At 42.5% G+C, this 24,338-nt stretch overlaps 1 protein-coding gene across 2 annotated transcripts in view; it reads left to right on the top strand.

Annotated features, from left to right (window-relative positions):
* Positions 1-4,460: 4,460 nt before the first annotated feature.
* LOC149319715 (prostaglandin F2 receptor negative regulator-like) overlaps positions 4,461-24,338 on the top strand; it is a 118,421-nt gene continuing 98,543 nt past the window's right edge. For both annotated transcript variants that reach the window (XM_089512239.1, XM_089512238.1), the window contains exon 1: positions 4,461-4,523. In XM_089512239.1, the coding sequence (XP_089368365.1) occupies positions 4,469-4,523 (55 nt within the window). In that variant the 5' untranslated portion in view covers positions 4,461-4,468. The remainder of the gene's footprint in view (positions 4,524-24,338) is intronic.

Below are 24,338 nucleotides of genomic sequence, written 5' to 3'. Positions count from 1 at the left end.
GCTGGTCCCTGCAAATCTGGTTTTGCAACTCCCCAAACTTCCTCTGAAAGGCTTAAATCTACCTTTCTCCTGAGACCATGCCTTAGCAGGGCAGCTGACTACGTGGTCTCCTCGCTTTTAGGTTAATGGCGGATCGCTGTGGGGTCAGTCAGGGGTCATGGCTTCAGACTGCATGGCACCCAAAATTTTATATAAATCCATACTCGGTAACAATGGAAATCCCATGAATTTAATAAGGGTTTTTTAGGCAATACCCACAGGTGTTTTTTTTCCAGTTCCTTCCTCTGAAAAATAGCCTACAGCACCTGGTATTCTTTGGTGGCCTTCCATCCAAGTACTTGCCAAGGCTGACCCTGCATAGCTTCCAAGGCCAGATGGGAACAGGTGCCTTTAGGGTATTTAGATCCTTTTCTTACCTATACCCACCCCCTGTTTTAATACACTGGTGACTATTTGTTATGGGAGAACTAAACTATTTTCGGGATGCCTGGCTATAGCTTCTACCTCAGTGGAATGTTGTCAGTGTTTTCCTCCTGTTTGTTTCCAATGAATCCTTCCTGTTATTTAAAATCATTCTGCAGTTCAAGGATTCTTGATTTGAGTATCAGTTTGTCCAATCACATCAAATATTTTTAAGCATACATACACCTCTCATTGATCACTCAACTGTATTATTTTAAATGTTTCTTTAGAGCAGAAAGAATGTGGATGACTTCACAAATTGTCATTTGTGTTTTTGCATATTTTAAAAATTCTTTTATAGAGCTGGCCTTTTATATAAATATGGATGGACTAGTAATGATAATTGAAAGGAGTTCCATAATTTAGGTGCCATAATTCAGGTCTCTGTAATCCTTCACTACACTTCAGACATTGTTGGGTTAGGGTATGCAGTCCAGAACAGATTTTCAGATGATGATCTAAATAATGGAGCAGGTTCATATGCATACAGTTAAGATTTCCTCCCCTGTAGCACACCCATATAGACTTTTAAAAATTGGAAACACAGCACTTTGATTTGGGCCCAAAAACTGCAGAAACTGGCGGCTGATAGAAAGTTTGTTTTAGCATGTCCTAGGTAATACTTATGTTTTAGAAGTTATAGTTTTCCAAACACTATTCAAAATTAGTCCTCTTTTAAGAATGTTTACAGTAATCTATTTGAGATGTTATCAAGGTCCAAGTGAAGGTGGCCAGAGCTTTCTTGCAAAATAGAGAGAACACCCGGCAAACCAGTCTGCAGAAAATCCCTAAAGTGAAAACCTGAAAGATAAGAGTGTACCCACTCACAATCTATGCTTGTTTCATTGATTCCTCAGCAGCACTCCATGTGCAACATGATTCCCTTATTCAGTACACCACTAAGACAAAAAAAAAAAAAAAATCCTTCTGAGCCCAAAGTGCCACACTATCAGGCAATGAAAAAGAGGACTATGATGGTCCCATGTCCAGAATTTCTGTAAGGTATCATACTTTTTTCCATGTAACTAGTTTATTGCACAGGCTCCTGGAACGGTAGAAAAGGGGCTGGGAAGGGAACAGAACGAGTGAGGGACGCATTTTACCCTACACAGGAAGTCCCTGTTCTTTTCCATTCCCCATCCAAACCAGAGGAGGAGATTTTTGAGAAGTGTTCTGAACACCATGTTAACTGCCATGGCTCAAGGCTATGGACTTATAGGAACTGTAGTGTTGTGAGACATTAAGCTCTCTGTCAGAGAGCTCTAGTGCCACAACAATCTACCATTCCCAGAATTCCATAGCATTGAGCTATGGCAGTTAAAATGGTGTCAAATTGGAACATTTGTGCCATGCAGATTCACCCTTAGTGAAGTAACCAGTTCTTTCTCATCATTAGCTGCCATCAGCAGACAGATTCCTCATGATAGCAATAAGAATTCTCAGAATTCCATAGCCTTGAGCTTGTTTGGAGGTTCTAGCAGGGGAGCACAGCTATCGTATACCCTTGACCGCATTATTTCTGCAGTGTGGATGCAGCCCAAGTAAACTTCTCCCAGAATTCCAGATGCATGTATGCAGCAGTGAAGCTTTGGTGCCACAACAAACTACAATTCCCAAAATTCCATAGCATTGAGCCGTGGCAGTTAAAGTGGTGTCAAACCGTATTATTTCTGCAGTGCGGATGCAGCCCAAGTAATCCTAAACCTTTCCCACAATTCCAGCTGCATATATGCAGCAGCAGCAAGAGGAAAGGAGACCCTCCTCCCACAAAATGCCTGCAGCCCGCCATATCTGAAGAAAAGAACGGAATTCCCTCCATTTCCAGTTGCTCTGGATGCACTTCCCAGAGATGCAGGCCCCAAACTGGGGGGAAAAACCAAAGCCCAGAACCCTAGAGATGTGCTAAGTTAGGGAAGTTGAAGCTCTATCCAAAGTTACCCGGACAGCACCCTTTTCTCTATGAATGAATGCTCCCAAGCAACCCATGTATGGGAGTGCTCTCAAGCAGGCCATGTATAGGACTGCTGGCCAAAACTGGAAGACTCCTCTTGCTTCCCAGGTGCTCCTTTCTCCTCACAAAGGAAGGCGCTGGAACAGTGTGTGCCTTCTTACCAGAGCTCTGAGGCACGCCTTGGCCTTGCCTTGTGTTACTTCACACACAACCTGAATAATAAATGGCCTCTTCTCTCTATCTATGAAGAGAACTTTTGCCCTGGTATAGGCCTTATTTTTTTACTCCTGGAGCAGGTGGCTGGGGAGAGAATGGGTGTCTCCGGTCTTATGTTGACCCAGGCACGGTTTTTGTGCTGTTGAGTTGGAAGCACACTTTGGTTGCATCTGTACTGGAGAAATAATCTGGTCTGACACAGATTTAACTGCCCTGGCTCAATGCTATGACATTCTGGGAATTGAAGTTTGTGGTGGCCCACAACTGAGGCACTGTGGAAGGAGTGAGCTCCTCTGATGCACTTTCTTACCTGTGTGTGTATGTATGTGCCTTCAACTCACCTGTTGATTTATGGCAACCCCATGAATTGAATAAGGGTTTCTCACGCAAGGAATACTCAGAGCTGTGAAGTCAAAGGCTTTCATGCCTGGCATCCATATTTTTTTGTGGATTTTTTGGGCTATGTGGCCATGTTCTAGAAGAGTTTATTCCTGACATTTTGCCAGCATCTATGGCTGGCATCTTCAGAGAATGCTGACCTGGAAGAGAGAGAGAGAGAGTGTGTATGTATGTGTGTAAGTGATTCTCATGTTAATTTGTGTATTGCTCTGTTGTTGATGGCCTGCTCAGGGTAGGAGGATGTGCAAAAGAGGATTAGTGTCTGCTAATTGGTGATCATTGTTTGCTGGGAAAGCCTCTGACCCTGAGTGGTTTCTCATTTGCATTTGCTGAGTCCTGGTTTTGGTGTTCTTCAGGACTGGTAGCCAAACTTTATTTATTTTAAGGGTTTCTTCTTTCCTGTTGAAGTTGTCCAAGTGTTTGTGGATTTCAATGGCTTCCCTGTACATTCTGACCTGAAAGTTGTTGGCATGGTCCAGAATTTCAGTGTTTTCAAACAGCATTTTGTGCCCAAGATGGTTTGTACTCACAGGTGCTTTTGCCCGTTCCTTCCTCCAGCCTTTGTTCTCCTTCAGCAATGGTACTTGGACTTTCCCCTCATATATCATCATAGAGTATTCCCTTTTCTTTTTACTTTTTCACATGGGGAAAAATGGAAGGTTATATTGGTCACAATGCAGGGTAATCCAGGGAATTGGAATGAGATAGAATGAGAAAGAGGGAAAGGAGAATGTAATGCATACTTTTTTCAACAGTATATCCCGATTACTGGAAGGCAAGGCCCTGGTTTGGTTGCCGCTCCCTGTGCCAACCTGAGGGGTTAGCTTCGCCTCACGCAGGGACTGCAGTTACTAGCAGTTCCAGAATCTTGGAAGAGAGCTGTTAAACTGCCTCCAAGATTTGTAAGTGACAGCAGTCACGTGATAGATAGAACGAGAAAGAGGGAAAGAGAAAGGGGTGGAAGGAGAACGAGGAAAATAGAATGTGATAGAATGAGAAAAAGGGAAAGGAGAATGCAATGTATCGATTTGCCCAACAGCATCCCTCTGTCTTGGTGGCTTTTTTGGGCTGTTCCTGGCAGGCAAGCCAGTCCCTGGTTGGCTTCCTCCCTCCCTGGACCAAGCGGAGGGGTCTCAGCTTCCTCTCCCTGCGAGAGGGACTCCCTGCTCGGAGGGGAGCCTCCCCTCCCCTTCCCTCCTCCTCCTCGCCTTGCAAGGGCTGGGGGAGGGGGCCAGGGAAACTTTGCCTCGGTGGTTGGCTGGGCTGAAGAGAAGGAGGAGGCGGAGGCGGAGGGGGCGGCTCCTCCCGTCCCTCCTGCCGGCTCCAGGACCAGCCGAGCCCTCCTGCCCGCCCGCCCGCCCGCCCTCCAGCCCGGACTCTCTGGGGCTGCTCTTGCTGCTCAGCCGCCCCCCAGGCCCCCATTTCTGGAGGGAGGCAGGCATGGGGCTCAGGGGGGAGAAGCCTCCTCTGCGCCTCCTCTTCCTCTTAGTCTTCGGTGAGTCCCGAGAGGGCTTCTGAGCCTCTTTGGGGAGGGTCGGAGGATAGGGGGCTGGACCGGGAGTCCTCCTTTTCCCGGACGCGTCCTCCATTGGGAGCATGCATTGACTACAGTCCTAGCAGGAGTCGTCTTTGGGGCTTTTGTTCGGTCACGTCCTCCCCCTTTTGTGTTTCCTTCAGAGTCCTCCTTTTTGGGGCGAGGAGGAGTCTTTGTAATGCCTTGGCCCTGGGACCCTCCGTCCCTCCAAGCGTCCTCCCTTCGGAGCATGGCTTGGCCTCTCTTTTGGCTCTGGGGCTTTGGGGCTTTCCTTCGCCTGCTCCCCCTGCTCTTGGGGGGCTTGGCTTCGGGGGCTGTTGTGGTTGTGGTTGTGATGCTCACTCACAAGAGGGCGAGGGTTTTTTGAGGGGGGCGGGGGAGTCAAGGCAAGAGCCATGCTGCTCTTCCTCTGGAAAAGCCAGGGCTGCATCCACACTGGAGAAATAACCCGGTTTGGCACGGCTTTAACTCTTTTTCTGGCTCAAGGCTATGGAATTCTGGGAGTTGGAGTTTGTTGTTCCGCTCTGGGCCCCACAACAAACTCCAACTCCCAGAATTCCATAGCCTTGAGCGAGGGCAGTTAAAGCCGTGCCAAACCGGGTTATTTCTCCAGTGTGGATGCAGCCTCTTTCGTTCTTTCAGCCTCAAAGGTGTGACAAGATCCTTTTAGAAACCCTGGTCTCTCCTTTCCTTTCCTTCCTTCCTTCCACTCTCTCTCTCTCTCTCTCTTTCTTTCTTTGATTCCTTTCTTTCTGCCCTGACTCCATCGGGGCTTCTTGCACTTCAAGGGAAAGCCCTACACACCCCTTTAGTCCCAGGGATCTCTCTCAATGGAGATGGCTGTCCTGGCCCCTGAGCATTCAAAGTACAGCCCTGTTAGTCTGTGGAGACTACATAGTAGAGAGAGATCTTGTAGCACCTTTTTGTTACTCACCGAAAGAAACAAATTGGCAGCCTGAGCTTTGGAAGGCTTCAGTCTGTGCACAAAAGCTCATGCTGCCCATGTCTTTCATTCGGTGAGTCTCAAAAGGTGCTACAAGATCTCTCTAGAAGCCTGTCCTGTGAGAGAAACGTGAGACCTTTTCACCTCCTCAATCGTCTTACTCCGTGCCTCACAACCTTTAATACAGGTTTGGATCCCCAGGGACACCAGGGAGCTTGGTTTTACTCCTCTCCTTGCCATTGAAGGGGTAGTTAAGCTGCTCTTGAATTCCTTCATTCATGGGCTGCATCCAATCCAGTGCATAATTAATCCGGTTTGGCACCACTTTAACTGCCATAGCTGTATGCTATAGAAGCCTGGGACTCTGGGAACTACCATTCCCAGAATCCCATAGCATTCAGCCATGGCAGTAAAAGCTGTGCCAAACTGGATTATTTCCACAGTGTGGATGCAGCCATTGAGCCTCAAAGGCTGTCTTTCCTTGCTAGCCATGAATAGGGAATGCTTACATTGAGTTCTTGTATTTTGGAGTGCAGGAATGCTGCCTTCAATAGTCCTCTCCTCCCCCTCTTCCTTGAGGTGCAAATGTATTTAATCATTGTGAACTTTCCATTCTAAAGTGTGAGTGTTTCAATGCTTTGAAAACAGCGTCTTCTTTCATTGTTCATGCTCCGCGCTTTGATTAAAACCTCCCCCGGTTTCTGCTGGCGTATTTTATTTTATCCTTTGCTTTTGTGGAAGGTGCTCTGTCAGTATCTCCAGCAGTTGTTTTCACTTCATAGTTCTTTCTGTGATGTCTGGATTAATGGAAACATAAGCATCTTCTAGAATCCGCCAGTGTCGCGGTTTTTTAAAAAGGTCTTGTAAAAATCGCTGAATTTAGCTTTGCGCATATCTTGGTGGCATTCTGGCAGGCAGAGATGATCCGGCATCCAGAGCACTAATTTTAGCTTTGTTAATTTGTGTTCGCAATATATCTTACTAATTAATGAATGGCACTTTTGTAATTGCTAAAGTTTGTTGACTCTGTAGGAACAGCTGCGCTGTGTGGATTCTGGTGCTAGACAAGAAGAGGTGTGTTCCATACTTGTATTCTGCCCTGTGGCACTTGGAGAACTTTTGTAACAACACTGCTTAAAATAAGATGCATGTGTAAGAGAGTGAAAATCTGGGAAATGTAATTTGCAGAAGAGATTTTGAAAAGTCAGTACTACAGGATGAGTTTCCCTTAACTGAAATGCTTAGCACCAGAAGTTTGGATTTTGGATTTTTCCCCCAGATGTTTGAATATTTGCATGTACATAATGATATCTTGGAGATGAGACCCAACTCTAAACATATAAATTCATTTATTTTTCATATACACCTTATATACCTAGCCTGAAGGTAATCTTATACACAATATTTTGAATAATTTTATGAATGAAACAAAGTTTGTAGACACTAAACCAGGGGTAGGCAACCTGCGGCCCGTGGGCCGGATGCAGCCCGGCGAGGCCTTGGGACCGGCCCCAGCCTGGTCCTGCCGCCAATTGCCGCCAGGGCCTTTGGGGGGCAATTGTCTATAGAAGCCTCAGAAACATGCATTTATATTAACATTTTTTAAAAAATCAGCAAATTTTTTTGCATGTCCTCCATTTTTTTAAAAAAAGTGTCTTCCATTTGAAAATTTTGTCCTACATTTGTCCTGGTTTATTTATATATTTAATTTTTTAAAAAATTATTTAATTATTTATTTTTTGGCTTCGGCCCCCCAGTTGTATGAGGGACAGCAACCCGGCCCCCGGCTCAAAAAGATTGCCTACCCCTGCACTAAACTATCAGAAAGCAAAAGTATTACTATCTCAGTCATCCATGTGGTCAGTTTTAGCTTCTGGAATATTTGGGATTTTGGAATTCAAGATAAGGGAAAATCAACCTTCAGTGCTTCATAGCATATGGAAAGGGTATTTTAAAGGTCTTTTAAATAAGCTGTAAGATATGAATTATAACATATATTTAAATTTGGGAGATTTCCTTTTCTAACACTACAGGATGTAGAATAGTGATCTCGTCTTAAGCAGAAGGTAATGGGAATTCATGACTGGGGGAATATAATGGAAATACCATCTCTTCTAAGTATTTTCACAATGATCTAAAACCAGTTGCAGAGTACTTTATTCATCAGTTCTAAAATACTACATATTTTGATACATAAAATATCAAATAGGCTTAATGTTATATGGCTAGGCCATATTTTCGAGTAATTTAAATAATTATACACCATTGAAACCATATCTCAGTATTCATTTAATTTTCAGTGGCGAGCTCCAGTTAACATGGCTTGAGGTACATGTTGTAATGACCGACCTGTGCCTCAGTAATGCGTCAATTGGGAGTGTGGGTCTTTAATCATTAAACCAAAGGACTCATATGGATGAGTTTGTGCACACCTGCTGATTCTACCTTCCTGAAGCCTGCTTCCCCATATCATTCAAATGGCTATGAACACTGGAAGTGAGTGGGGCTGTGAGAAAAATTGAGTGGGATGGTGTTGAGGAGTTTGATAGCTAGCAGGCCTAAAAGGGTTCAGTCCTTTTCACCTGAATGCCCTCATTTGTAAAAAAATAAAATAAAAATTAGACTGACCCCTTGAACTCTTCACAGTTAGGACAAATATTAGTATAAACAGAAACAAATGTTTGTGTGTCCAGAAGAGACAACAAAAAGTCTGGAAACCATGCCTATGAGGAGTAGCTTAGGGAGCTGGCTATGTTTAGCTTAGGGAAGAAAAGGTTAAGAAGTGATATGATAGCCATGTTTAAATATCTGAAGGGATGTCATATTGAGGATGGAGCAAGCTTTCTGCTGTTTCAGAGACTAGGGCTGCATCCCCACTATGATTTAAAGCAAATTGCTGATTGGGTTATATGACCGTTGTTCCCATTTGAAACCAGTTCCGATCCTACTGTGATTGGCTTCAATCATGATGAAGCAAGCCAGACGCAAAAAACCCGCTCTTTCCTGACATTAGTTCTTTTGTGGTTCTGTTGAAAATAATCTATTCTGAAGTGTGTTCAACAAGTGGGAATGACGGATCTGAATTGTATCATTCTGGAGGGGAAGGACTCATGGCAGAGGGATGTTTACCATCCCTCCTCAGTTTTTGGTAGATCCACCATTCCTTCTCCCTCAGCACTGCCTTTGTGTTTGTAGTGTGACCTACGGGCACATGATTTCCCCCCCCCCAATAAAATTGATAGATTAGATTCATTGATTTTGCAGCTACTTTCAATCAGCGAGGCAAGTAGTTGCAGAACCAATGAATCTAATCTTCTATCAATTTTTTTTAAAAAAATTGTTTGCAAATACCCGGGTGATCTGACGGCAGCTCATAGTGAGGCAAGTAGCTGCAAAACCAATGAATAGAATCTTCAGATAGATAGATAGATAGATAGATAGATAGATAGATAGTTCCCAAGCCAGACTTCCTGGGCTGCTGCTTACGTCACTGATGATGCACTTTGATATGCACTTTGAAGTGGTGCAAACTAGTGGGAATGACAATCGTTACAAAAAATAAATTGATTACAAGGGGATAATGAAAAGATCCACTTTCATAGTGGGAATGACGGACGTTTTGAAATCAGTTTACCAACACGGAGTGAAGGCAAATCACAAACTGGTTTAAATGTAAGTGGGAATGAGCCCCAGGACACAGAGCAGTGGATTCAAACTACAGGGAAAGAGATTCCACCTAAACAATAGGAGAAATGTCTTGATGGTAAGAGCTATTAGATAGTGAAATATGCTGCCTTGAAGTGTAATGGAGTCATCTTTGGAGGGTCTTAAACAGAGACTAGATGGCCATCTGTTGGGGATGCTTTGATTATGTTTTCCTACATCTTGTGGTCTCTTTCAATTCTGAGCCTTGAAGTCCAGTACTAGGTGTGCATGGGTCCTTCCGAAAATATTTACAGGGGAATCCCTTGTTTAAAAGTTCCCTCATGCAAATTTTCCCTGCACTAGAAAAATAAAATATCAGGAAAGGGACAGTAGATAAACATTTTTTTTTCTTATTCTTGCATCTTTGCACAATGTGATCCAACCATTTGTACTCAGAAGCAAAATCTTAGTGTGAAGCATTAAATGAGTCTTACTCCCTTATGCAGGGGTAGGCAACCTGCGGCCCGCGGGCTGGATGCGGCCCGGCGAGGCCTTGGGACCGGCCCCAGCCTGGTCCTGCCGCCAATTGCCGCCAGGGCCTTTGGGGGGCAATTGTCTATAGAAGCCTCAGAAACATGCATTTATATTAACATTTTTTAAAAAATCAGCAAATTTTTTTGCATGTCCTCCATGTTTTTAAAAAAAGTGTCTTCCATTTGAAAATTTTGTCCTACATTTGTCCTGGTTTATTTATATATTTAATTTTTTAAAAAATTATTTAATTATTTATTTTTTGGCTTCGGCCCCCCAGTTGTATGAGGGACAGCAACCTGGCCCCCGGCTCAAAAAGATTGCCTACCCCTGCCCTTATGTGTGTGTTACAGCCTTGAATGTGTTAAAAAAAGTCCTGTACAGTTGGATGGGACTCTTCCCTAGTGGGAGGAAAAACGCTCCTTGACTTTCAGGAAATGTGCTGCTGATTTATACCATGCAGAGAGGTTTAGAACACTTTGTCATGTGACATGGGATCAAAGTTCATGCCTGCCACATAGAAAGCAGATCCTTAGTTATAGATTTACCCAGTCAGATATATAAGGAAGTGTGGGGCAATGGCTTGTTTCAGAAGAGCATATCTTGTAACGTAATTCATATGGAAATAGCTGAGGCAAACATGCAGGGGTGGAGTTTAACCTGCTGTTAGGCAGGGCTTGGAAAAGTTGTTTTTGGACAGCAACTCCCAGAATCCACAGCAAGCCCTCACACATATAAGGATGCTAGTATCAAATTTCTTATGAACTGGCTTTGCAAGAGGATTTTGCTTGCTCAAAGAGGCAAGGACGTGACAAAGGTGAAAAAATTGCTTGTCTGCAGCCTCTTCCCTATTACTTCAGTTTCCTCCCTTCAGCAGCCAGTGGCATCACTAGGGGGTTGCAGACACCACTGCTCCTCAAACACCTGCCTTCTGACAGAAATAATCTGTAGCATTCACCTGCTTCCCTTTAAAATGCTTTAAGAGATGGTGGGAGTGGGGTAAAACTCAGTGGGAGGAGAAAGGAGAGCCCCCAGTATTGTTTAAAATTAAAATTTCAAAAATTTTACATTTTACATTTTTTTATTTTTTATTCTTTTAAAATTTTCTTTTAAAACATGCCATTTTAACCCAATCTTTACTATGCACATGTAAATACATTTAGGTTGTGCATATGATATTGTAATTTGAAGGTATGTAATTTTAATTTTGCTAGTTGTTGATGTCACAACTATTAGCATGACATTCAGTGACATATGGAAATTGTGATTTATGAGTAACATCAGTGCAAAAAAAGCATTACTGAGGATTCTGTATGTTGTGAAATGAGAGGAGGAGGTCAATGGGGAGGTGACGCCATGAGTTCCCGCTCCTGGTGACACCAACCCTAGGGACACCACAGCAGCCATACTGATTGGGAGATTTTGAAAGCTACAGCCACAAAGAAAACCTTTCCAGGCTTTTCTGTTGAGCATGTGGTATTAAACTCTGATGAACAACATGAGTGTTTAGTAGTAAGCATGTCTCTCTACTAGTTTTTACTAATGACATATGAACAGCCCTGCCAGATAGGAACAATAAGGCTAAGGTTTGTAAATTTGCATGAAAAGCTATCTTACAAATTCTTGTGGTTGTTAAAGTTGTGTGCGTTCTTCGTGTCCTAATTAACATAAGTAGTTCAATTTAATTTTTAAAAATCTGCTTCTTTCTTTTAATGAGAAAAAGTTTGAGGGAACCCGGTGACTCATGTTATAACTCAGGACTTTATCACATGGGGGAAATTTGGGGGTTTTAAACTCTCATTATCCTGGGAAAGTCATGCAATCACAGGAAGATTTGCACATACATAGTGATTAAAGAGGACTCATCCTGGGATAACCAGGTAATAACCAGCAACAAATCATTCATGGGACTTCCCTGTGAATGATTTGTTGCTTGTTATTGCCTGGTTATTGCTGGGATAAGTCCTCTTTAATTGTGACATAGTGTGAAAATCTTCAGCGCAATTGCATGACTTTCATGGCATAATATCAGCTTAAATCCCTGCTTTTCCCAGTTTTCCCCATGTGATAAAGTCCTCTGTAAGAACATTCCCAATCAACCTGCAAAATTCCCAGGTGATCAGTATTTATCTTCATTGCTTCAGAGGTCCTTCCATTGCTTTTTTCTGTCTAATCTCCAGCTTCTGGCTAGCATTAGGAATATTTCAGAGTTCTTCATTTCATGTCCATTGTTGTTTGCCATGGCTTGCATTTCCAGCTGTTTGATTTCTTTGATGCTGCAAACAGTTAGTAATTTAAATCAAGGTTTAATTCAAACCCTGCAGTTAAAAGCTTCCAGTAATTAGTTGCTTGTCTGCTCATAATCACAAACCTCATGAAACAGTGTTCTTTACAATGCAATTATAGTAAAGACAAAACAAGAGAGAACATAAAGGGCTTTGCCCATTAGATATGCTATTTGCTAGATCAATAATAGAAATGGATCTGCAGAGCAAGAATATGAGGGCAATCGTAGTTAATGATGTAATGGAATAAACAAGTACTATGTTACCTGTTCTATTGCCATTACTAACAATGGAGGGTCTTTTTTCCTTCATGCTTCTCTAATATATAAAGAAAAATACTTTCTACTTTGCCAGGAGATACTTTTAAGGGTGAAGTTTGTCCTCCTCAGTACATATGCTTTTTCTAGGCTAACTAATCTTTGCTTGTTCCTTCTATTCATTTGCTTTGTTCCTCATTTTCAGAAGGATTTTAAGGCATCTGATTACATATAGGCAGGTACATGTACTCTCCTCACTTTTTTTTATATCATGAGCAATTGCAATAAAAACTTATGATAGAAATTCTTCTTTCACACTACAGTTGGATTCAGGAAATTGTGCATATAAGTGTTCTTTGGAGAGTTAAAGACAATCTCTTGGGCTGCATTGTAGAAATAGTGAGTACCTATGCATAGTGCTGTGAGTTTTCCAGAAAAAGTTGAACTGGAAGATTTCCGTTCACTTGAAATAATGTTATCTCATTTAGCATTATATTTTAAGTATTATAATACTGTAAGTATTATATTCAAATACATTCAAAGCTTTATTTAGAAATGATTTTATTGGAATATTTATAATAATATAAAGAGAAAAACATATACAGTCGCCACCCGTTTTCAAAGACTTGAAGTCTGTGGTCTCGATTATTCATGGAAGGTGAGCCCCATTGGCTAAAATGGTGCATGTGAAGGTCCGCATGCAGGAGCATGCAGCCATTCAAGCCAATGGGGCTTGAATATATGCGAGTTTCCTTTTCATGTGTGTATGTGTCCGGAACAGATCCCCCCCGAAAATGGAGGGGCGACTGTACTCCCCTTCTATATAGTAAAAATGCCTACATCTGAAAGACAACTGTTATTTTAATGTCACATATCTAAAGAGTGTCATACCTGATATATCAACAGTTTAACTTTCTTTTGCTGGTGTATGACTACAGTATCTTAAGCTTCACTTGCTGTCTGTGTGTGTATGTGCCTTCAAGTCACCCATTAACTTACAGCAACCCTAGGAATTTCATAAATTTTTCTTAGGGAAGGAATACTCAGACATGGTTTTGCCATTTCCTTCCTCTGAAACATAGCCTACACCACCTGTATTCATTGGCGATCTCCCTTCGAAGTACTAACCAAGGGTGACCCTGCTTAGATTCCAAGATCAGACAGATTCTGGTGCCTTTGGGGTATTTCCCTATCAATTCCATTTCAAACTGAGAAATAAAACTTGATACCATTCAACTAACTGAACATTTTAATTTATTGAAGGATGTATGTGCACCTTACTAACAGGCAACTTGTCACATTTTCTCTTGACAACTTGTACTTCTAAGTGATTGAAAAGCAAGAGATTTTTGTGAAATAGAAACAAGCTTAACAGTATGTTCATTTGTTCGTCTATTCCTAGTGGTTGTCAGTGTTGGTCTCCTTTGAAGAATAACTAGATTCTTTACTATATTACAGAACAACATTTCAGCTGTTTTTAATGTGTGTATGGGGCAAAACAGACCAGCCTAATATGCCGGCTTGGGGGCAGCATGGGGGTGTGGGGTTTAGGTGATGCACACCCTGATGCCATCCCCAAGCTGGTGTCACGCCACCTGCCTGGCCTGATGGTGGGCAGCATTGCCACGCTCTGGTGGCACGCCATTTATAAGCCTCAGGAGTGCCAAAAAGGCAGCTTTTTCCACCCCAAAAAGGAGCAGTATTTTGCTGCTTTCTCCTAGGCTGGAAAAATACTGGATTGGGGCTGCGGCATGTGGTTGCTGCAGCCCCAATCCAGCAACCCGTCTGTACTGGCCCTATGTTCCATGGAAAATCCATAGCATCAAAAAAATTTCCATTTTGGAAAACCACATCTTCTAATACTTTCCCCAAACAGTGGAGGGTAAAATAAGTGGATAAAATAAGATGTTTTGAACTACAACTCCTGTCATCCCTATGATTGCTCATACTGGCTGGAATTTCTGGGAGGCATTTCCAAAGGTTACCTAGGTGTAGGTAATGTGCAGCTAAGATCCTAGCAAAACTCTGATATGTTAAGTATAGGAGCTTTTGACCCTTGGAAAGTATCCAAACAATAATACAATTTATGCTTGTGCACCCTCTCTCTTCCTTTGTTTCTCTGCTTGCCCATCCCTTGTAGCAAACTGCTTGTGAAACTGAAAAGGTATTCAAAAACAAATATTATTGGAGGGCTGATGTTCAAAGAAAAAAGTGTGTACAGTAGGCCCTTGGTATCTGCTCGCATTTGGTTTCAGGACCACCCATGGATACCACATTCCCTGGATACTAAGGGGCTATACATATGGGTGGTGAAACGCTGCTCCTCTTTGCTGCTTATCATTCCCGGAGCAGCCAAACCACGCAAGAATGATATGCAGCCAGGAATGATACGCAGCCTGCCTAGAGCAGCTTCTTCCTTGCAGCATCATAAGGGCTGCAATGCAGCCCTATGATGCCGCTTCCTGTGCGTGATGTGCAGATGTTATGCATTGTGTATGTCATGGCGGCCCCCGTATGGATGGGAGGATGGCATGATGGCGGCAGTGGCACATTCTAGGCTTCCAGAGCATGTGGTTGCTGCACGCTCTGGTACCCTAGAATCAGCGCCGCCATGCTGCTTCCTGCCTGTGTGTACTGGGCCTAAGTTCCATTATATGCAATGGGGTAGTTACATGCTGTCCCTTATAAAACAGCCAAATCAAGGTTTGCTTTTGGGATTTATATATTTTTGGAATATTTTCAAGCTGTGGATGGTTGAATTTGTGGATCAGTGGATATGGAGAACCGACATTATATCCATGAAATATGATTAGGTCTTTGGATGCCGCTAAAGTCATTCTGTGCACTCCAGTCACCGTCAATTAGGAAAAGAAGGTCTTTCTTAGTGAAAACATTATTTTATTGGAGGAAAGTGTGGAACAAAGGAAGAGAGTAAAATAATACAACTCGCATAGACTTGAACAAAAGCTACATTATTTGTCCCTCCCTATTTGTCTTAAGATTTGAGCATTGGGTTACGAAAGTTATACACCCCTATCCCCAGAAAACCCTGTGATAAGTTCGCGTTAGGGCTGACATAAGTCAGAAATAACTTGAAGGGACACAACAACAACAGTTTGTCCTAAGCAATTATTTTCTCTGTACTCATTGTTTGGTGTTGTAGATGGGATGTGAAAATTATTTCTTTATTTATACTCTGCCCTCTACTGTGAGATCTCAGGGTGGCATACAATTAAAACAATATTCATATTTAAAAGAATTCCAAATTACAAACAGCAGAATAATTTAAACAGAATAAGCAGAATAATTTAATGAGTCCCTATACTGGGAGGAAAATGAGATATAAATAAATAAATCATAAATAATTTACCAGACCCAAACAATAGAAAATGCTAAAATAGTTAAAACAATGTAGTTGTACACTGTAAAAAGTAATAAAGTTAGGCCCTAAAGTCCTTTATAAAAGCCATATTTTTAGGTTGGTACCTAAAAGAGACCAATGTTGTCACTAACCAGGCCTCCAAGGGGAGGACATTCCATAAGTGGTGTGCCACAGCAAAGAAGGCTCTCTCCCAAGTCCCTGTATGATGTATCATTCCATCTAGTGGAACCTCAGATCTGCTCTAACCCCAGCAGATTTCACCTCTCAAGTATCAAGTGGATGCAATGCTCTGTGAACATGAACATTTACCTCAACAGTTTTTATAACCCATTTCTCCATGGGGTGAGCAGGAGCTCAGAGGAGGCAGGCTTGCTAATTAAAATTGCTTGCTCTTCATGTTTCATTTCACTTCCAGTTGCCTGCAACTGTTTTGGGGAAGCAAAACAAAAAACAAAATCTAAATGTTGTGTGTAGTTTGACCCTTTTTATGTCCTGTTTATTCATGCTAAATATGAGCAAGCTGCCAGCTCAGTGTTTGAAAATACTGCTACATAGTATTTTTATGCTCGTAGTGTTTTTTTCCAGCTTCAGATAGCTGAGAAATAAATAATTTAAATGCTGATAATTGAGAACAAAGGCAAATTACTCATAATGTTGGTTCAATAATGATTTGAACATTTTGCAAAACACAGACATCAAAACAACTGCTTCCAGGAGAAACTCATGCCTCAAACATCTTATTAATGATAAAATATGATAAATAAGAGCTTCTTCTTTACCATGACGCTGCCTTTCTGCGGTGACAGGACTTCATGCTCCCTTGAGACTGGAGGATATACTGATGACAGGAATGCTGCTAGCATAGGGTTGCCATAAGTGAGGACCTCCAAACCAGGACAAATGTAGGACAAATGCAGGGCAACATTTTCAAATGTAGGACACATTTTTTAAAAATGGAGGACACACAAAAAAATTGAGGCTTTTTTAGAAATGTTAATATAAATCCATGTTTCTTAGGCATGATCAAAATGGCGGACGTTTTGACATTATTCGTAGACAGATCACGGAAATGTACTTCCCTTTCTGGCCACCCCCCTCTCCCCATTCCAAACAGCACATCTGAGCATTGAACATGGCTTTATTTTAACATTGCCTCTTGCATATTTCAGAGGCTTATTCCACAACCAAACCCTTTGGTCAAGGGACTTTGGTTTTTCTTCATTTTGACTTGTTTTGTCTGTATTCCACCCCACTAAATAAAGGAGACATGAGATGGAGTTAATGGGTACAAGTTGTTAAACAAAAAAGTCTTGTCAGACTCTGTAGGCAAGAGGTGCACCATGTTAAGAACTGCATTAAGCACACTTAGGCTGCTGCCACACTGCTTTCACTCTCATCACTCCATCCGATGGAATCCTGGGATTTGTAATTTGTTGTGGTGCCAAGGCTGGGCTTTGAAATCTCAGGCATAAGAGAGGCAAAAGGCTTGGGCTGCATCTACACTGGAGAAATAATCTGGTTTGAGACCACATTAACTGTCTTGGCTGAATACTATGGAATTCTGGGAATGGTGGTTTGTTCCAGCACCACAGCAGAATGGCAGTTAACCCCTGGAAAGCTCTCTGACCAAGGTGACCAATGCCCTCACCCCAAAATGTAGGGCACCCAAGCAAAAAAATGTAGGACATGGCCAAAAATAAAAGCTAAAATCACCCATGTAATTATAAATCCATGCTTCTTAGCCATGATCCAAATGGAGGACATTTTGAAATGTGACAGAAGAGGACATGTCCTGGAAAAGGAGGAGGATGCCTGGTCACCTTGTCTCTGGTCCAAAATACACTGCTGAAATAAAACAATGCTGGACTGAAATGCCCAGAGTTCCTCACCAAAGCTGCATCCACACTGAGGGAATAATCCAGTTTGAGAGTGACTTAACTGTCCTGGGTTAGTGCTGGGGAATGCTGGGAACTGTAGTACATTGTGGCCCCAGAGCTATCTCTGACAGGGAGTCCCATAACCCTCCAAACGTAGTTGAACTGCAGTGCCCAGAATTCCTCCCCAGGTGCATCCACACTGAGGAAATGGTCCAGTTTGAGACTGCTCAGTGCTGGGGAATCCTGGGAATTGTAGTCTATTGTGGCCTCAGAGCCATGACTGACAGAGAAGTCTCAATGTCTCCCAAACACTCGCATTCCCAGGATTCCCTAGCACTGAGTTAAAGCAGTCTCAAAGTGGGTTATTATTCCTGCAGTGTGTGTGAGAGATATAAAAGCTAGGGACTGGATTCATTTGGAGGATCTCTGTGTCCAAAACACACTGCTTGGACTGCCAGGGCTCAGTGCTATGGAATCCTGGGAATTGTAGTTTATTGTGGCACCAGAGCTCTCTGACAGAGAAGGCCAAATGCCTCACAGATCCCAGAATTCCAGAGCATTGAGCTTTGGCAGTTAAAGGGGTCTCAAAGTGCGGGGGGGGGGGGAGAGAAAAGCCAGGGAGTGTGAATGAGCTCTGAGAGGAGGAGGAGGAGGAGGAGGAGGAGGAGGAGGAGGGAGGGAGGGAGCCAAGGGAAGTGGCCAGGACCACCAGAGGAGCCCCTGCTTTTCCTCATCATCGCAGCCTTCTCACTGCTGGCAAGAGGCTCTGCCCCCAGCCAGGCAACGCCTCCATTCAGTCTCCTTTTGTCAAAAGAGCTCTGGTGCCACAAGAAACTACAATTCCCAGAATCCCATAGCACTGAGCCATGGATGTTTAAGAGGGGGGGGGGTCAAACTATTTCTGCAGCCTTTGCTACCCCAAAGCCTTCTATTATTTACCAGCAACTTGCAAGGCAAAATCTCTTCCTTCCAAGCCATTGAAAACCAACCCAAGTGGAGGGCTGATTGCTTCTTTCCCATTGGTCAGCTTCGGGAGAAATTTGCATATTACAAGGAAAGGTGTTTAGGGCCTCAAAAACGATCCTGTGATAAAGAATTACAAGAATACTGAGTGGTATACATTTAAAAGATGAGGCATTTAGACTCCCAGCGAAACATGAACGATTTATGGCCTTTTTGTTCCTCACTGTAACCTGGAAAGTAATGCCTTTTGCAAGGCTGGCAATAGCTCTGAGTGGCAGGTGTCCTGAAGACCTGCTCTCTAGGCTAAGCCAGGCAGGGAGGCGGGGAGGGTGGCACACAGCCATGGGGAGGGCTGGAGCTGCCTCCAGGGCCTTGCTGGGGGGGGGGGAGGTCCCAGGGGAGGGGCCAAACTGGGGCGGGACCGTGTGGCCCCGCCCCAAACCAGGAAAGTCCTGCCCCCAGGCGGGATATGGCAAGCCTATGCTAGCAGGGACTCCCATGTCACACAAGCTTTTGTTAAAGAGCCAGATTATCTGTGATGATAAAAAAGGAACAACAATAGACCTCATCCACTACTCTACAACTGGCAAGGGAACATATTACATGACCAAATTTAAAAAATAAATCCTGAATCTGTAGACAGCTAACTTTCTTTGGTCAAAGAGTTTCTTTGCTCTCCAGAGCAGAATAGCCCTGCAAGAACAAACAAGAGCAACTTTACTAGCACAGATCAAAATTTTATAAACTTACATAGTAATGATATAAAACACTATGTGGTCACATGTACAGTTGAGAGGTTCCCGTATTTCAATGGAAGAAAGTATCCACATAGTGAATAAGGCATTCATTTTACCAGCTTGGGTTAGTCCATGTTGCTAGATTACTGGTACAGTATATCTTAGGGTTTGACTTACACTAGACCAAATCAAGTCTAACTGTCACTAGAAGCAAGATGACTAAACTGAGACTGTTGTAGTTTGGCCATATTATAAGAAGACATGACCCATTACAAAAGACAAAATGCATGGTACAGTAGAAGGCAGTAGGAGAAAGGGAGACCACGTTAGAGGTGGTTAGACTCAATCAAGGAAGTCACAGCCCTGGATCTGCAAGACCTGAGCAGGCTCTGGATACAGGGCGAGAGGCTTGCCATAAGGTGAAGTTGACTTGATGGCAGTTAACAGCACCAAAGAGCTTCTTCAGGTTAAACAAAGTTATAAAGATGGAACATTCTTCACTAGAGTTTCTGAAAAGTTGAGTTTGTGCCAAAAGCTTGGACACACAACACACTTAGAAAGCACTGCTTGTATGCTCTTTATAGGGCTTGAAGAAATTACTTTTTTTACTACATATCCCAGGACCACCAGCCAGCCTGACCACTGGTAGATTCTGGTAGTTGCAGCTACCAAGCTTTTCCAAATGCTGGTCCTACCCCATTTTGAAGATCACACATCTTCTGAAACATATGTTCCATCAGATACCTTTCTAAGTGTGTTGTGTGTCCAAGCTTTTGGCACAAACTCAACTTTTCAGAAACTCTACTGAAGGGCATATAGATAGGTATGTCTGTCTGTAATACCCCATCTGAAATGGTGTGTAAATTTCTGAATAATCTAAGAGAGGAAGACTGCATGCGAGATGGCTATGTTCAATTACGGAGGTCATGGGCATGAATCTACAAGACTTAAGCAGAGCTGTGGAGGATAGGGTACTTGGAGATGTCTCATCCATAGGGTTGCCATGAGTGGGGGATGACTTGAGGGCAGTTAACAACAACTATCCCAAACAGAGCTAACATAGCCACGTTAGTCTGAAATATCAGTATGCAAAGGGATCTTGTTGCACCTTTGAGATTAACTGCAAAAGAAGCTGTAACACAAACTTTCATAGACTGAGGAAGCAGACCAAGTCTACGAAAGTTTGTGCTACAACTTCTTTCACGGAGTTAGTTTGAAAGGTACATTTCCAGAGCTAGAAAAGTAAGAGAAACTAAAAATTATGAAAAGAGTAGGGGTAGCTTGTCTACAAGCAAAATTTAACATATTTAGGTCTTTGTTTTTGTTAGTGGGGGAGATGAGTTAGAACTGGTAGTGGTGAGGCAGAAAGAAGATTATAAAATTAGAAATGATGGAAGGGAAGAGAAGAGATGAAGAATTCTTTTTTGTTCTGCTGTACTGCAACTTTGGCCTACCATAGGAAGCAAAAATCAGACCTGAGATAGCTGCTAAAGGGAATGTTTCTTCACGCTAGGAATAATTAGTTCAACGAATTTACTATCACATGGTTTCGTGGTGACCACTGAGTTGTATGGCTTTTTAAAGGAAATAAACTGTGTTGCAGATATAATTCTGGATTAAAGGAACATTTTAAAATAAATAAATAAATAAAATTTTGAACTGTTCACTGAGAGAGTTCTTATAGAAAGTGTCTAATTATTTATGCTAGGATCAAGGTGGTAGAATTCTTGTTTTAGCAGTATATTTTAAGATGTGTGCCTTTTTCTCTTTCTTGCTAATTTCATTGTCATGAACCTTATCTGAACTGTGCCCCTTGTTGATTTGGTATTTTATTTTATTTAAATAAAATAAAATAGTGACACAACTACATGTTAATACCCTTTAGGAAGCAAGGTCTTTTTCATAGTCCTGTCAGGGACGTAGCCAGGATTTTGGGAACGGGGGGGGGGGGGGGTCCAGACTAAGTGCCACCATTATAATGGGGCATGGGCATGGTGGCACACATCATTCATTGTATCTAACGGAAGGTGGGGTCCGGACCCCACAGACCCCCCCACCCTTGGCTATGTCCCTGGTCCTGTGGATTGAGATGGGGCTATTTCTTAAACAATACATGGAAGATGGAAGATGAGTGAAGGCAGAACAATAAATACTGATACAGATTTCTTTGTGAAACTGTAGAGAAATTACTATTTCTATATTTAGAAGAAAATATAAAAAATACTAGCATGTGTATATATTAATTATATATTTAGTTTCTGAAGATCTATGAAATAATAATTCCAGAACTTGTGAAGGCAGTGCAACATTTTCACTAAGCAGTCTGCCCAGTGAAGGATAGATCCAAAACGTATAGTAGATATAGAATGCAAAGCTTTAATGATGAAGTAAATTAAATGGGAGAATGTTTGACAGAGAATGTGTTTATAATCAGTATAATGATTATAATCAGTAGTTCTATCTGTATTTTTGTTAAATTAAAGCTGAATTTAGCTGGCAGGCCTTTTCCAGCAGCTACCTTGAGATCTGAGGATCTCTTCAGAGCATTAGTGGAATCTTTCTGTCATAGAATCACAGATTAATAAACGTGAAAGGAACTCTAATGATCTAGTCCAAATTCAGTCAGTGCAGGAATCCATGGCTGACAGGTGTCTGTCCAATCTCTGACCAGTGTAAACATCTGACCATCCCTAATGTGTCCCAGCTATATATCTAGATATAGAACTTTATCGCACCGGGTTCTCGGCCCGGCCCGGCAGGAAACGGAACAAGTGGGGGACGGATTTTACCGCACACACCCATCCCTCACTCGTTCCATTCCCCCCCTCTTCCCTTCCCATTCTGTTCCAGAGGGAACGCTTTTTGAGAACTGTTCAGAACAGTTCTCAAAAATTTCCCCCTCTGGAACGGATTAAGAACGGAAGAGAGGGGGAACGGAACAAATGAGGGATGGGTGCGTGTGGTAAAATCTGTCCCCCACTCATCCCGCACTTGTCCCTGCTCCTTCCATTCCGTCCTCAGAACGGAACGGAAGGACGCAGAGCGATAATCTTCACAGTTTGGGTTCACAGGCATCAGCATAAGTGGATACAGCTGCAGTGGTATACATAGCACTGGGATAGGTACAGTTGACCCTTCGTATCTGCAGGGGTTCCTTCTGAACCCCCTCAATAGATGCTCAAACTGTGGGAACTCAAGTCTTATTATATATTCATTTGTGGCAAAATGTGTGTGTGTGCACCACCATTGAGAGGAATGGGGTGGGGCCATTTGTGGACAGCAAGCCCACTGATACGGAGGGCGACTACACTGTGAATGACACTAGACACAGCCATGTGGAGAGGCATGAGGATGGAGGAGTTTGCTGAAAGAGCCCACCATCCCCCACTTATTCTCATTTCTGACGGAAACCACAAGCCAGAATATAAATTCTGCCAGATCAAACAAGACCAGAATCTTTCTTTCTTCTCTTGTATATTCTTAAACAACCCTTTCTGCCATCTCATTCCCAGGGACTCCAGATCTTGTCTAGGTGTTGCGAAGTCCATCAAGCATCCTTGATCAAAATCATATATCCGAACAAACTGTCCACTTTAGAAACCTTCTCAGCTTCTGTTGAGGGACAATCAAGCTTTTGTTTTCAGAACCTTGCCTGGTATGAACATCAAATCAGTAGGTAGCTGTCTGGGTCCCACCTCCTTTTCAAGTTATTAATAGCATCTATCTGCCTCCAGTCTGCAGAGTTTTCATCTTTTTCATAAGAAGTCAGAAAGATTATATACAGACATTACACCTGCAACTTCATTAAGTACCTTTGGGTGTAGTGCATGTAGCTCTAGAGACTTGAATTCATGTAAAGTACCTAAATGTTTATGTACCACCTATACTGGGTTGCAGCCCCCACACTATATTGTTTATTTTTCAGCAGGTTGAATACTGTTATCCCTTTACAAGAAGACAGAAGTAAAGGATGTGGGCATACTATCCCTTTTTTTGTTATTTTAAAAAATTTCTCTGGCAAGCCTGAGTTCATTGTGAACTTCAGCCTTCCTGGCACTTTGCCTACAGAGATTGTTTGTGTCTACCCATTTTGTTACGTGTGACACTTTCTGTTATATGTTTTACTCAGGGCTTTCAAAAATCCTACTGTATCCATCCTGGTTTCTTGAGATGCTACCATTTTAAAGTTTGTTATACAAAGAGTTTATAGTGGTCCCTCCATATTTGCTGGGGTTAGGAGTGAAGGGCTCCTGTGAATGTGAAAAAAATCTGCAAATAAAAAAAATCACTGTTCTTTTTACCTGAGAGAACACATCTCTAGGAATCTCCAAGTCCTCTAGTGGAATTCTGTGGTCAAAATCTGCCAGAAGTTGATCATAGAATCATGTTGGAGGATCTGTAAATGGCTAGAGAAATGTTTTCTTTAGGAATTTCTAGGTTCTCCAGCACAACTCTATGGTCAGCGTCTGACAGAGTTGCACTGGAGTTTCCTAGAGAGAACATATTAATCAAAACTACAAATAATCAAATCCACAAAAGTCAAAGCTCCAAATGTGGAGGACCAGGAGTCCTGGTGGCACAGTGGTTAAATGCCTGTACTGCAGTCACTCACTCACAAACCGCAAGGGGGTGAGTTCGGTACCAGCCGAAGGCTCAAGCACAACTCAGGCTTGCATCCTTCTGGGGTCGCTAAAATGAGTACCCAGCTTGTTGGGGGCAATTAGCTTACACATTGTAAACCACCTAGGGAGTGCTTAAGTGCACTGATAAGCAGTATAGAAATGTGCTTGCTATTGCTATATAATTAAAGTTGGGGGAACAAGAAATACATTTTCCCATGTTCCATAAATGGCTTGAGGAGAAGAGTAGAAAGTCTCACATGGGCTTATGACAAAACATAGCACTCAGCTTGCATAAATGTAGAAGTTTTGACACCACATAGGTCATATAGGATTGGTAACTTTTGGGTGGCTGGGGGTGGGGGCTGCGTTGGTTCCCCAGAAAACATTGGAGGGTTGCAACCTCACAAAATAAAATCATCTCTGGGATCATGAAGGAAATTTTTGCCAAGTTTTTGGGGCCTGTGGGCCATTTTAAGACTTAGGAAAAGCCTTGTTCACTTCCTGGTCTTTTTCAAAAGGAAGGCACTTCCTCTT

The sequence above is a fragment of the Sceloporus occidentalis genome, unplaced genomic scaffold (genome assembly GCF_023333645.1).
Source record: "Sceloporus occidentalis isolate IW3139 unplaced genomic scaffold, rSceOcc1.0.p SCAF_2, whole genome shotgun sequence".
Classification (NCBI taxonomy): Eukaryota; Metazoa; Chordata; class Lepidosauria; order Squamata; family Phrynosomatidae; genus Sceloporus; species Sceloporus occidentalis.
The sequence above is the reverse complement of the archived record's forward strand: the minus strand, read 5'-3'. Positions and strand labels throughout refer to the sequence as shown.